Source organism: Chelonia mydas, chromosome 4 (assembly GCF_015237465.2).
Source record: "Chelonia mydas isolate rCheMyd1 chromosome 4, rCheMyd1.pri.v2, whole genome shotgun sequence".
Lineage (NCBI taxonomy): Eukaryota > Metazoa > Chordata > Testudines > Cheloniidae > Chelonia > Chelonia mydas.
The window spans coordinates 53,390,617-53,405,218 of record NC_057852.1 but is presented as its reverse complement, the minus strand read 5'-3'; the positions used below and the strand labels follow the sequence as shown (position 1 = coordinate 53,405,218).

General features: G+C 40.3%; 1 protein-coding gene across 3 annotated transcripts in view; it reads right to left on the bottom strand.

The window, feature by feature from the left end:
* The window catches only part of IL15 (interleukin 15), a 98,677-nt gene that overhangs the window by 52,606 nt on the left and 31,469 nt on the right, over positions 1 to 14,602 (bottom strand). For all 3 annotated transcript variants that reach the window (XM_007067782.4, XM_037897259.2, XM_037897260.2), the window contains exon 2: positions 7,877 to 8,006. In XM_007067782.4, coding sequence (XP_007067844.1) covers positions 7,877 to 7,939 — 63 coding nt within the window. In that variant the 5' untranslated portion in view covers positions 7,940 to 8,006. The remainder of the gene's footprint in view (positions 1 to 7,876; positions 8,007 to 14,602) is intronic.

Below are 14,602 nucleotides of genomic sequence, written 5' to 3'. Positions count from 1 at the left end.
TGTTGAGTGTCAGGGCTCAAAATTATCAGGGGCATTAGATGACTCAAAAGAGCCAGGCTCCCAAATGCAATTATTCTTGCTGCCCTGAGGTGGGGCCTTGGCCTCTGGAAGCATGGCTGTGGGAGCACAGTGGGAAACATATGCTGGTGTTCCCAGTAACCTGTATTGTCCAGGATCTGCAAAACATGGCTAGGTCCTGGTTGAGAGCACTAGATTGTCAGTGTGCCCACAAATATGTGCTTCAGCAGAGCATTCTGCTTCTGTATTGCCTCCAGGAGTGGCCTCTGCATCATCTCCCTGTCTTTCTCTAGTGTCTTTTGCCATGGCAACGCTGTCTCTGGCCACTTCAATGTTCTCTCTGGGTAGCATCCTGTCTTTTTTCATCTCCAACTTCAAAAACAACCTCCAGCTCTCTGTAGTTTTCCATTGTTTCTGAGGAGTCTGCAATGAGGTCTGAGAACATTTCATCCTGAGTTCTCTATTTCTTCCCCCTCAAATTAGTCCACCACACAGCTGTTGACAAAGGCTCTGTCCTTGACGGTCTGGCCACTACAGGTGCTATGACCGGAGGAGTAGGGGAAAAAACCAAGCAGTTATTGCTTCTATTCCAAAGAGGCTCTGACAGCATTTTTAACATGTATTTCTGATTTCCCCTCCCTGAGATTCTTCCCAGTCTTGGGGGAGACCTCAGAGATGGTAAATTGTGTGTGCATGTGGAGGTCTAGATTAGGACTGCCAACCCTCCAGGATTGTTCTGGAGTCTCCAGAAATTAAAGATTAATCATCATGTGATGAAATCTCCAAGAATTCATCTAACCAAAGTTGGCAACCCTAGTCTAGACTGGGATTTCGGGGCGTGCAGTATATACTGTTTAGTTGTGTTTTGGAGGCAGTGGAGGATTGGGAATTATGTTCCCAGCTTGGATTTTCAGTTTAGGCTGTGCCTTGGAGGAGCTTGTGTGGTGTTGGAGAGCTTAGCATGGGGTGGGAGGTCTCTGTGGGCAAGCTGGATACTAAACCACTATCCATTCCCTTTAGACTGCCCTGACTCTCCAGGATGTTAAGGCACATGACCAGGTGGCAGAGAATGGCCTTTCTCGAAAAGGCAAAGGGCAGTGAGGTATGCTATGAAGTTATTGACCAGGATGGTGCCACCAGAAGTGCTGAAGGATCAAAAGGGAATTGTGAGCTGTGTTGGGGGTGGTGACCGAGCAGCTATACTATAGAATGTCTGGACCCTAAGCAATTTCTCACTCTGAGATTCTGCTTTATCTCCCCTGCAGATGTGCTGAGAAAAATCAATTTGGTTCTGCACTAGTTATTTGAAGCCTTAACTGCTCCCAGTCTTTTTCTGTATAAGCCTGTGAAAAGTGAATAAGAGCTGTATCGCTATGCTATCCCTCCGGTAAACTATTTTTCTTGTACAAATCTTTGTTACAGGGCATAGATTCCTATGACATTACGGGGTACAACCCAGACCAGTGAGGGGCTGTGTCACCCCTGCCCTGCACATTTGGGTGCCTCACAATGTTCTGCTGCTGTAACTCCCATGTGGGTCCCTCACAAACAGCATGCTGTTACTGCCTTGAGTATTTGTGTATAGCTGTAGCCTGTCAGCCATATATCAGTCACACTCTGGCTTCCACCGGCCTCGGTTTCCACTTGCAGGATGACCCCAACACACTCCCAGTCCTGGATTTTTCCCAAAATGTGTGCTCTGCACTGTCCAGTCCTCTCCTGGACAGTCCAGATATATTAGGTCTGTTGCCCCTCTAGAGGGATCAATATACAATAGTTTGTCACCCTACATGGAGTTACCCACACAGTTCACAACAGTGGATTAGTTTTGATTAAAGAATAAAACAAGTTTATTTAACTACAAGGAGATAGGTTTTAAGGGAGTACAAGTATAAGGCATTAAAGTCAGAAATGGTTACAAGAGAAATAAAGATAAATTACATCTTAGTATTAAAACTTAACAAACTAGACTTGGTTCAATTTGAAGTCCCTTACCATATGTTCCCAGAAACATTGCTGACCAAATTCTCAGGCCAGGATCTGCTCCCAACATCCAAAGTCTGTATTGTATGTGTGCAATTGATTATTCCTTCCTCAGTGTAGGACTCACATTTGTCCTTAGTGAATTTCATCCCATTTCTCCAGTTTGTCAAGATAATTTTGAATTCTAAACTGAGGCTTTTAGAATGTAACCTGGATGTATATATGATTAATGGTGACAAAAATTATAACCTAATACTGGAAGAGAAGTGTTCTCTAAATAAGGTGGAATGGTTGGATAGCCTTACTCAGATTGCATCCCTGGTGAGAGTAATTTAGTCCCATACAAAAAAAACTACATTAAAATAGAATTAAGACTCAGAGTATGTATTAGTAATTTAAGAGTAAAAACATTAGAGAGAGATTGCAGTTAACCTAAAAACAAGAGATACACAATTTAACTCTGCCCTATATTGATACCATGCAATAGCCATATGATTATGATTGCGGCATTTTGTGTCTGGGGTCCCGTATTAGGTTGAACTGACTTTTAAAAGCACATTAGCTGTTTCCGTTTGTTTCCCATCATGGTATCACTGTAGGGCAGAATCAAGATTATGTGAGTACTTTAACGTGCATTTCCTGACATATTTGGATTTCTGTTATGTGTAATCTTAACTCTGCATTTATAATGCCTGCTCTTGAGTTAATTACAACATTCTTGTAATGAGTTTTACCTTTAAAATTATTGATACTTGCTTTCAACCTTAATTCCATCTTAACTCAGTTTTTGGTCTGGGGAGTTCCTTGGTTTGCTGCAGCTTATTAAAATTTTACACTGTAATACTAAACAAGAAACCCAAAGAGAAACCACCATGCTGTATTTCTAATGGTTTGAAATATGTAGTATCAACCTTAAATATATTATTTAATATTTTTAACTTTTAAGGGCAAAATGCACCAGAGTAAACCAGTCAGAGCTTACTGGCCAGTTAAGCTGGATATACAGCTGCTTTGCATCTTCAAAGCAGTGCAAGACAACTGTAGTGTAGTGGTTAATCTGGCCTTTAATTTGCAATTGATTTTTTGGTTTAGAGGGTGATATTACAGAGACTGAAACTGTGTGAAAGGAAGGACAATGATGAGCCAAATCTCAAGCTCCCACTTTAAGGGCTCCTCCAACCCCCAGTGCTTCTGGTCAGTTTCCCCAGCAGTGCTGTCTTGGTACGTAGCAAAGCTGAGGGAGAAGAGTCATGAGGAGTCGTCTTTCAAGCACAGATGCTCAAGTTAGTATGCAGCTACAGAACTGTTAAAGAGCAGTGACAGCTGGGCCAAGTAAACTGTACGGTCTCCCTCATATCTTTGAGCCATTACAACCAATAGAATTGTTGCATGAAAATTAGCTGTAGAGAAAGGATGGGGTTTAGTTACTTCTGATATCACAGTAGCCCCTCTTATGTGTTACCTGAGCTGTTGAACTGACCCTGCCTGTAGCTTATAAGTAGATACAAAAGTCGTTAATAATGTAAACTTTAATTATACCTTAATCTCTTTAAATATAACCTGCACATGAAACTTTAATCAATTTTAACTATCAGGAATGTTTGAAGAGTCTGTTTTATTCTATTATTGCTATCATTTGAGACCAAGAAAACCCTGATGCAGATGATAAATTTCTTTAAGAACCCAGTGTTTAATTAAGTTTAACTCTAACTAACTGTCAGATTTATATAACAACATTCCAGGACTGTCACTCCGTGTGTCACTCTGTTGAGTCAGGGTGAAGCAATGGAAACAGCTACAAGCATGTTCAGAGCTATTTTTATTTAAAATATCACCATGTTTATTTATCACCAAGATTTGTGGTCTGCTACTGTCCAATTTTTAAGTACTCAGACATTTTTGGTTTTTTTTACACTGTATGAATTACACCTGTACAACAGCATGGGCTTTCACCTTATTTACTTATAAAATCTTGAAAATTCATTCATTCTTTAGCTCAAAGAGAAAGTACTGTAAGTTTGGAGAGGTTACAGAATATTTTCCATATGTAACAAAGATGTGAATCGCAACTTTAAGTGTGAAATGGAACTCAACCTGAAGTGTAGTGTCACAACCAGGGCCGCCATAATTAAATGTAGCATATTTTCAAAACATTGTTTAAAAAAAAGTTGATACCATTTATAAATTATATTCCGAGAGTGGAATTAAAATGTGAAAGTAATAAGTTTTGGGGGGCAGGGAGCGTGTTTCTGCTGTGTGTTAGTAAAATTGAATCCTCATCTCTGCAGCACATAAACCCTATCATACTACAAATAATATAAGACTAATATAAAATATGACAATACTATTTGTTAGCCTGTTTTTAAAGGTTTTGGGTGATTTTAATGGGACTTGCACTCCTAAGTCACTTAAGTGCTTTTGAAAATTCCATCCTTCATCATAAAAGGGACAATTTACTTCAAATATTTTTGTCTGATTTGTGGGATTAGCTAAGGATTAATGCCAATAGCAGCTATATTAGAACTGTATATCTATTTTTAAATGGACTTAATATTTTAAATAAGAAGGAAAAGAGAATCAATAACTCACAACCAGACAGGCTGATTATCTGTCAGCAGCCTGACACAGCCCTTTATCTCATTCTCCATTTAATGCTAGGTCTAATACGTAGCAACTATGTTCTTAATTACATAGATAAGCACCTTCTAAGCAGTGAGAGGGTCCAGACTGTTTAAAGAAACCACACCAAACAAGCACACAGAGGGAAAACATCTGAAATAGTGAGAACCACTGTGGGGATATGCAATTATAGAATGAATGTGTGCAAAATTGTATGTCCAGATTTCTCAGACGGGTGCAAATCTCTAAAGGGCACAAGATATCATTTCATTTAAACAAATTCCAGGCTGCAGCAAAGGTGGGTATATATTTTGTGAATAATCAATAATTTCTAGCAAGTGATGAAGTGTATTCTATGTAAATACTAGAAGAATAATAGATTGCTCAAATGGCACACAGAACAGAATTATATAAAGGATTAACATTTCCTCATTGTTACAAGATTTCTGCAAATCCAATGCTGCAATTCACTTTTTAAATGAACTGTTTGAAACAAGGAACTTTCTTATAATTAATTCTCTCTCTCTCTTACATCATTTTAAGAATACACTAACTTACAAAGCCAAGGGCAGAACACTATCATTCATTTACTGGATCAGCCAGACCCATTTATTTTTAAAAGTAGGACATTTGCCATTTGAATCTTGTTTGCTAATCTCTAGCACTATATTCTCCCTTCTGGATAAATGTATAACAAGTTTTTTCAAGCTTTTAGGGCTCCTACAGTTGGGTGTCATCTAAGGCAGGCAACATGTGAAACAATTCACTAACCTTTCTCTCCCATAAAAAAGTGTTAAGAAAACACCTGAGATCATAAACTTCCCTGAGAACCCAGAGATCATTTAACAGCAATCCCAGTTCCAAGGCAGCAACAATTCCAATCTCCTCTCCATAGAGCCGAGCCCACCGCAACCCAGCAGCTCTCCCCTTTTTGCTAGATAAAGAGGACCAATCTATCAGGCTCTATATCAAACATATTTCAGCAATATACCAATTAGTGGTCTTCTGCAATCCTCACTTGTCAAACTATCAAACCCTTTTAATGGTCACAGGGCCAAAATAGGCTCTGAATTTACACCAACCATTTCCTCCTTAACCATCATTATGATCATGTAGTCTTTGTACCGGAAGGGACAAAGGAGTGATGGTTAGGGAACAAGGGTGGGGTACAGCTGACTTTTAGTTAACGACGTAATAGAATCCAAAAATATTACTCATTTATTTTCCTGGTATAGGTCAATCTGAACTACTTACTGTAAACCAAGAAATGAGTAAGGAATTATACAAAATGCTAGTCCATACCAATCAAATTAAGTTGACAATCTAATTAGCAAGACAACTGTAAATGAGGTGGAAAGTACTGTTGAGGATTAATATGACTCAGTCATATTAATTTCCATATATATATTTTGGTCATCTCCCCCTTGATTGCATTAATGTAATGATGCAAATTGGAGTTCACAATACATTTCAGACAGCTTTAGAATTGTAACTATTCAATAACACCAGAAAGTTCTCTCTTGGAAGGTTTAAAATCATCTACAGTATGTCAGAAAATTCTAGAACAAGCATAATTATGATAGTAAACTAATTCGGAGTTGAAGCAAGGGTAGGAGACAGAAGGGGGACATTATCTTTAATTATGTGAGAAAGGATAATGGAAGAAAGTCTCTTTTTGTGAGAAACAAAATGATCAGACTTGCAGGTTCAAAGATAAAGTTTATTAAATATATTATTTTACATTTATTTAGTACCTTTACTCAAAAAGTCTGTGCAAGTATATTACAACCATTAATTATATTCCACAATACCTCTTAGAGGGAGGTAGGAGATATTGAAATCATCTCACCATCGAAAGGTAGCTGTCTCTGGGAAAAAATTCAACTGGTAGTGACACACAGTATTGTCACACAGCAATTTAGGGATATGAATTGAAGGAAACAGCCAAATCTTTGGTCCTTTCTCTGGCTGCTGCAAAACTGGCTTAACTGGCTCATGTGGGAGGCAGAATGTAAGTACTGTAGCTAAACAGGAATTTGGCCAGGACATTAAGACTAATAGTTCTACTTCTGCAAAAAGTAACATGAGATGTTGAAAACCCAAAAGCAAGTCAAGCAGGTTGTTTTATGTTGCAATAGAAAAAGTACTTTTCATAACACTGTGCAGTTTAATAATATACTTGGTCTCTGTATCAGAACAGTCAGAGAGAAAAAAAATCAACTGCTGAATCACTAACATCCCACTATTTGCATCGCTCTGATTTTCCTTGAAAGTCTCTCCCCAAAATATTGACAATGTTCAACTTTCCATAGTTTGCTTGGAAACTGTATGGCTTGAGACCATTGCTGAGAGATGTTGCACACAGAGTAATCATGATGTCTGTTATTAAGGTTGCCTAACCATTTCCATGATCCCCCTGTTTTCAATTGTTTATAACTTTGACAAATGTTAATCTTTCGGGATGAAGTCTTCCATGGTTGCAGACTGCCTGAAGTTGATTTTTTTTGGGAGAAGAGGGAGGATTAATCAAAAACAGTGTAGCCATTTTCAAGAAAGAGATAAATGAAAAATAGCAAGTTTTGGCTACATTAAAAAATAAAATTCCCACCATCTTTTGAACAGCTCTAGCATCTCAGTGGTTTGAAATAGGAACTTGAAGTTTGAGAAAGGAATAGTTCTGAGGTCAGCCATTCACTGTCCCCATGAAAATCCATCCAGATTTTACCAAGTTATAAACCATGTAAAATCGCCACTTTTGCACATGCACAATAGAAATTGTGTCACTTCTGAAAGTTCAACCTCATACTACATCATTCTGAAATAACTATACAGCACTATAATGTCCATACAGGACACAAGCAAAATGGTAGCAGTAACTTCAGCTGCTGTTTTCCCTCCATCAAATCCCTTTGGCCTAGATGTAACAATCGTGAGATTTATTAAATAACAAACCAGTGAATGAGAAAGAAATAAAACTGATACTAGACGTTGCTGTGCTAAATAAAGAACATTAATAACGATTTAATAAACTAAGAACCTTCAGCATTCTTTGAATCATTCTGGTAAGAATGGGTAATAGGGAGTGAAAAAACACATGAGAACCAATTCTGTCATCTAAAAAATTAGGGTTAATTTAAAGTTTTAAATATCATAACAGTTTTGAGTATCATAAAAGTATAGGGTTGGAATTGTTGAATTATTTTACACCCTTTGGAACATAAAATATTCTTAAACCTTGGTAACAAATGTGACTTACCTGAGTCCCTAGCCAGTGCCATGTTCCAACAGAGTTCCATGGTGGCCATGCCATCACCAGCATGGTGCCTACTGGGACATCACTCAAATCAGAAGCAGATTAGCTACATCAGAAAAGTTCTTTTGAGGACCTAGAGGTGAAAAAAAACCCAGTAGGTTTAATGCTGGGCTGAAAGGCATTCAGAACATTACAACTATTGGGGGCAATCAGTTGCTGAAATTTTGTAATTTATCTTTGCAAGTCATCTTTAAATCTTCTAAATGTTAGAAAAACAAGACATGGACTTTTAAAAGGTTGCATTTATCTGTTCAGTGCCGGAGACCCATCTTGCTTCTGTCATCTTTGAATGCTGAAGTATGTTTTGGGGTTATTTTGGAAAGGGGTGCTTTGGCAGAATCACTTTTTGTGATTGATAATGACAAGTCACAAGAGAGACTGAACCTAAGTTACAAAAGGAGCAGTACTAGTACCATTAATGTCAATACAGTTCCGTGCTTGATGCAATGGCAGAAGGGTTGCCCTAACAATACTGAAACTTTGCTTTTTGTGCATGCACACGTACACACACACACTCGCCCCCTGCACAGACAAATGTATAATGCAGATGTAGGAAAACTCTTGCTTTAATCACTACCTGAAGGGGGGTTCCAAAGAGGATGGAGCTAGGCTGTTCTCAGTCGTGGCAGATGACAGAACAAGAAGCAATGGTCTCAAGTTGCAGTGGGGGAGGTCTAGGTTGGATATTAGGAAACACTATTTCATTAGGAGGGTGGTGAAGCACTAGAATGGGTTACCTAGGGATGTGGTGGAACCTCCATCCTTAGAGGTTTTTAAGGCCCGGCTTGACAAAGCCTTGGCTGGGATGATTTTGTTGGTGTTGGTCCTGCTTTGAGCAGGGGATTGGACTAGATGACCTCCTGAGGTCTCTTCCAACCCTATGATTCTATGAAAGAAGCTAAAAACAAAGTAAATTAAGTAATCATCATAACATGTCAGGTAGGCCAGTTCTTAAGAAGCTACCCATCGTTTTTTCCACCAGCTTTATTTAAGCAGTGCTTCTGTAGTGGGGGCAACACGACAGCTGCCAGGCCAGTATCTCCTACTATCCTGTTAACAGCCCATTCCCTTTTGTATTATATTTGTCTCAGCTAAAACAATGAAAGTAAACTAGTAAATTTTGTTTCTGTTTTAGAGTCAGCTTTTGTTTTTTGCACTCTTGTGTTCTGGTGCACTTGCACAAGTGTTTGGGAGAATGTTTATTTGTTTAAAAAAATCTGTTGCCATTTTAATTTAAACAACATTTATGGAATATTTCTATTGGTCTTAAATTCTGTAAAAACCCATTTTACAAAAAGGAAAATATGGAAAACATTTCACCTGAGACCAGAACTGTAACCACGGTGGGGCAAGCAAGGCAGCCACCCAGTGCGCAAAGCCCCAGGGGTGGAAAAACAGGGCCAGAGGCGATGTGGGGGGGGCAGAGGGGAGCACATGGACTGAGGTGAGTCAGGGGATGGAAGTGGCACTCCCTCCCAAAGTCCCACCACGCAGGGCCGCTCGCCCCCTAAGGGAGCATGCTCAACAGTTTGAAAACCTCTGTGGGGCGGTCACATTTCCCCCCCACCCCACTATCAATAGTTATGTGTCATCTCTGAATGGGGCACAAAAATTATGAAAAAATTGGTAGGGGACACAAATAGGCTTGCTTGCCCCAGTGCTAAAATGCTTAGTTACAGCTCTGCCTGAGAGAGTCCCTTTAACTTGTACCAGCTGTTTTTTACGGGTAGGCTTAATCATAAAGTCAAAACTGTTGCGAACAGGGTGTGATGGGAAAGGCCCCCATCCCACTGACAGCCAGCCTAACAAGCATCCCTGCACTGAGGCAGTGCCAATTAGGCACACCTGCAGAGCATGCTGCACCTGGAGAAGGGGAGCTTAATAAATTGAAACTGGCCATAGAGGAGTAGGGGAGGTTTGCCCAATCTACCACAAGGGGCAGAACAACCCAGTCCAGTAATTCACCACTTTCTTTCTATGGCCTGAGGCCCAGATAGCATAGTTTTCCCATGTACTTTTTGAGAAGAACTTTTTCTGTTGGCTGGATGTGTTACAACCAAAAGCAAATAACAATCCAATGTCTTAATAAATATTTCTTAACCATAATATTTATGAAAATAAAGTACCCAATACTCTGAGACCTAAAGCTTTCTGTAAAATAAATATTTATATAATTAATACTTGTATTTTATTTTCAATATTAATAGCTACAACAAATCTAGCAAACAAATTACTATATAATACCATTACATCACACACCGAAATACTGATTAAAGCACTTTACCAGTTGTAACAATGCTGTCTTTGGTAGGACACTTCTGAGAGTATCAATTCAGGATAAATTGCTTAGAGCAGGGCAGTCACAACCCAAAGCTAGGTATCACCTAGTGGGGGTTCTCCACTAAGACACACCTAACCAGCCAGACAGAGAGGACTTTGGTTTTACCCCACTGGCTAACCATAAGTTACAAAAGCAATTCCCTTAGACAATCCAGTTTCCCAGTATCACCACCAGTGCCACTCGTTATGGGGACGAATGGTTATGAAAACCAATACCCCACTAAAAGGAAAAAAAAAAGGTTCTCCCGATCACAAAAGACCACGCCCCAGACTCAGGTCAATATACCAGTCAGTTCTGACCCACAAATCACGCTGTTGCCAATCCTTCAGAGTCTAAAATCTAAAGGTTTATTCATAAAAAGAAAGAAATATAGATGAGAGTTAAAATTGGCTAACTGGAATCAATTACATGCAGTAATGGCAAAGTTCTTGGTTCAGACTTGTAGCAGTAATGGGATAAACTGCAGGCTCAAATCAAGTCTCTGGAGTACATCCACAGCTGGGATGGACCATTCAGTCCTTTGTTCAGAGCTTCAGTTTGTAGCAAGGTTCCTCCCGACGTTAGAAGCAGGACTGAAGACAAGATGGATGGGTTTTCATGGCCTTTTATATTCTCTGCCTGTGGAAGGACACCCCTTGTTCTTACTGTGGAAAATCACAGCAGCAAGATGGAGTCTGAAGTCACATGGGCAAATCACATGTCCACACATGACTCAGTTTGCAGGCCGACGCCATTGTTTTCATGTTAGTTTGAACGTTCCCAGGAAAGCTCAGATGTGGATTGGCGTGTCCCAAAGTTCATTGTCAGTTAAGTGTTTCTTGATTGGGCACTTACTGAGAATAGTCCTTTCTCACTAAGCTGACCAAATACGTCACTGAGGCTACTTAGAATCAAAACACATTGAGATACAAGTCCATAGCCAATATTCATAACTTCAACTACAAAGATGATACACATATACAGATAGCATAATCAGAACCAGCAAATCAGAACCTTTCCATAGACACCTTACATGAAAACCTTTGTACAATATTTGCTGCAAATATATAACAGTGGTTGTAACAATGATCTATACGGTCACAGTTTAAGTCAATAATGTCACACCAATGCTACTGTTTGGTTAGAATGGGAATATGATTGTGTCCCCAATGGGGCTTTTGCCATTGAATTCAATGGGAGCAGGCCCAAAGAAAGTGATGCTTAGAGTTAAATTTGCCTACCCCTTTCTATTGTAAGATCCTGTTGCCCTTTGCTTATAACTTGGCCAAACTTTAACCATTTGGACTGAAAATTTCCATGCTGAGTGACTGCCTCAGGCTGACTGATTTTTTTAAGTTCCACCAAAAATGGTTCAAGCATTTCCAAGAACAAAATTAGGGGAAAATGCATAGTTTGGCTAATTTTAAATTCTTACAGTGATTTCACTGAAAAGCTGTAGAAGTCCATGTTTCTGATCAAGGATTTGAAATTTGACTGCATGGAAAATTTGGCAAAGTTGTAAGCCTTTAAAAATCTTAATTTGCATATGCTCAGTAGAGGTTTGTTGGAGCTTGCTACCTAAATTCTCCAAAGATTCCATCCAGAGTTCCAAGGCAGAGTAAGGCTTTCCCTGCAATTGTTCCTTCTGGAAGTTAGGGGTGCTGTGGTGACAGGCACTGGAACTCAGAGAAAGGAGATTGTCTCTCCTGTGCTCTCGCTGAACCCCTTGCTGGCACACAACCAGCATGGAGGAGAAGGACCTGAATATTGAGAGATGAGTGTAGGAACTGGGCAGGAGACTGAGACAGGAATTTGGGATGGGGAGGGAGAATGAGGCAGGAACTGGCAGGGGAGGAGGGCTGGGAACAGAGGCAGGATGGATGGGATAGGAAGAGAAGGGGAGATCGGGCTTTGTGGGACAGAAGCAGAAGAGTTTATAACCACAAGAGCACTTCTCCTTTCCTCCAGTTTCCCTAGTCAGGATTGGGAAAAGGCTATAAAAAACTCTCCAAAACTCATGACTGTACACATAGCTATCATGAAAATTGGTCTCTCTCTATGGTCCACTGATATCCAGTACACGTATCTTTCCTTGTGGCTGGCCAAGTCTCTGTTCCATATATCAGGATGGATTGAAATACAGTATTATACTTGTAGGGGCAAGGCTGCGGAAGATTGGCAAGGAGCTAAGTGGTGGACTGAGTATGTGACTGGATGTAAGAGGAGGATGCAGGCAGTTTCAATTAACTTTGTCAGACAGACCCTGCCAAAAGATATTGTAGCATAGCTCAGCATATTTTTGTCTGTAAATAAGTTAGTTTATGTAATAAGCATAAATCATACGTATAAGAATGTAACCAGCTGCTGACCCCATGTAACCGCGAGATAAACACGGAGAATATAGCGCCGCAGAGGACTCCCCCCGGCTGAGTCCTGCCTGGTCAGCTGTCCCGAATGGCCAGAGTCCCCTGCAGCCCCTCCGCGCATCCTAAGGGCTCCCCGTGCAGATTGGAACGTTAAGTTCTTCCTTCCTTCCTTCAATAAAGCATAGTTTACTATTCTTAGGCCAGAGTGTCCTCCTTTCGCTGATATCTCCCCCCACCCCCGGCCCCAGCCCTCGCGAGCACTTGCACAATACTCTATATTTAACTTTATTGGCATCTTTTTAATCACAGACAACTGGGGGTCAACTCCTGCCATTTGCACCAAGCAGCTTTGGTATGATGCCGGGCATCACTCAGTAAGGCACCATTGTCAGCAACCACTGATCCTAGGTATTTAAATTCTTTCACTCTTCTAAGTTCTCTGCCTGTAATATCCTTTATTGTGGGTCTGCTCCCTCAGTTATGAAAGCCTCAGTCCTATCAACATTCACTCTAAGTCCCACCTGCTCAAAACTGTGTTGCCACTGTTCAAATTTCGTTTGCAGGGTCTCACAATTTTACACACATATCACTCAATCACCAGTGAGCAGCATATTCCAAGGCGGCTCTCTCAGGATATTCTCACTCGTTACATCCATAACAACCACAAACAAACAAGGCTGTAGCTCCATTCAGGTTTGCCGACGGTAGCCACTCCATTACACATATCCTGGACAAGATGGACACAGGCTTCTGGCACACCTCTCCGTCACAAAACTCCACCAAACGACTTCTCTTGGTGTGTGATGGTACACCTTCTTCAAGCCCACAAGACCATACTCCGTTGCTGTCTCTTTCCTCTGAGCTTCTCCATGAGGATTCATAGACCAAATATGGCATCACATGTTCTCCTTCCCAGCCTAAATCCATACTGACCCTTCCAAATTTCAATTGTTCCATGCAGACGCTTTTCAATAATCTTCTCCTATGCTTTCACCGTGTTGGATGTCAGCTTAATTGCATGATAATTAGCACACAGTGTAATATCTTCTTTGTGTTTAAAAATAATCACCACAAAGCTTTTATGCCATTCATCTGGCGTTTTCCTTCTTAAGAATGTCACTGAAGAGACTTGTAAAATACTTGACGCCTTCCTTTCCCAATGACTTCAACAAATCCATTGGTACTTCATCACGCCCAAGTGCTTTCTCTTTTTCCATTTTCCTCAGTCCTTCTACAGCCTCTTCTTCCTGTATGCAATCTATCCTGGCCCAGTTCATTTTACATATTCTTAATTCCTCCTTTGGATTCTCCTCACTCATTCAAATAATCACTCCAGACTTGGCTGAGTCACCATTCATTCGCAATAGTCTATGTTCATTTCTAATATGAGAAAACTCATTTACACCCTGCATCATTTTCGCTCTTGCCTTAGCAAGTTTGTAGCTGGTCTCTTCTCCCTCCCAGTCAGTTATATAGCTCATCACATGCCAAATTTTTAGCTTAGCAGCACTTCTTTTGGCCTCCTTTTTTGCTTCCTTGGATGCCATCTTATCACTGCTGAAACCACTGGACTGCAATTTTAATGGTTACCTTTTTCTTCTCAACAGATTCTTTAACTTTCATTTATTCCTTTTTTAAAACACCCATCCAAGCAGGCTGAGGTCTGGTGGATGGCAACAATCAGGTGCAGCCTTCAGATTCCCAGGGAACAAGAATTCCCAGCTCTTGCAACCTCTTTCTGAGCTGTGGGAGGGGAAGAGAAGATCCTTAACTCATATTGCTCCTTCCAGGAAGGAATTAATAATTATTGTGGCTTCTAAGGGAGAGACATGCAGCCACCACTGGTGCACTGGCCAAGGCTATAAAACCAGCTCTGCAGCTTGAAGAAGTTACCAGCTCACTGAGCTCGTGCTCAATTTCTCATCACATTAAATAAAGAATAGGCTAATTAGTATGACATTATTTGAGATACAAAAGAGATGT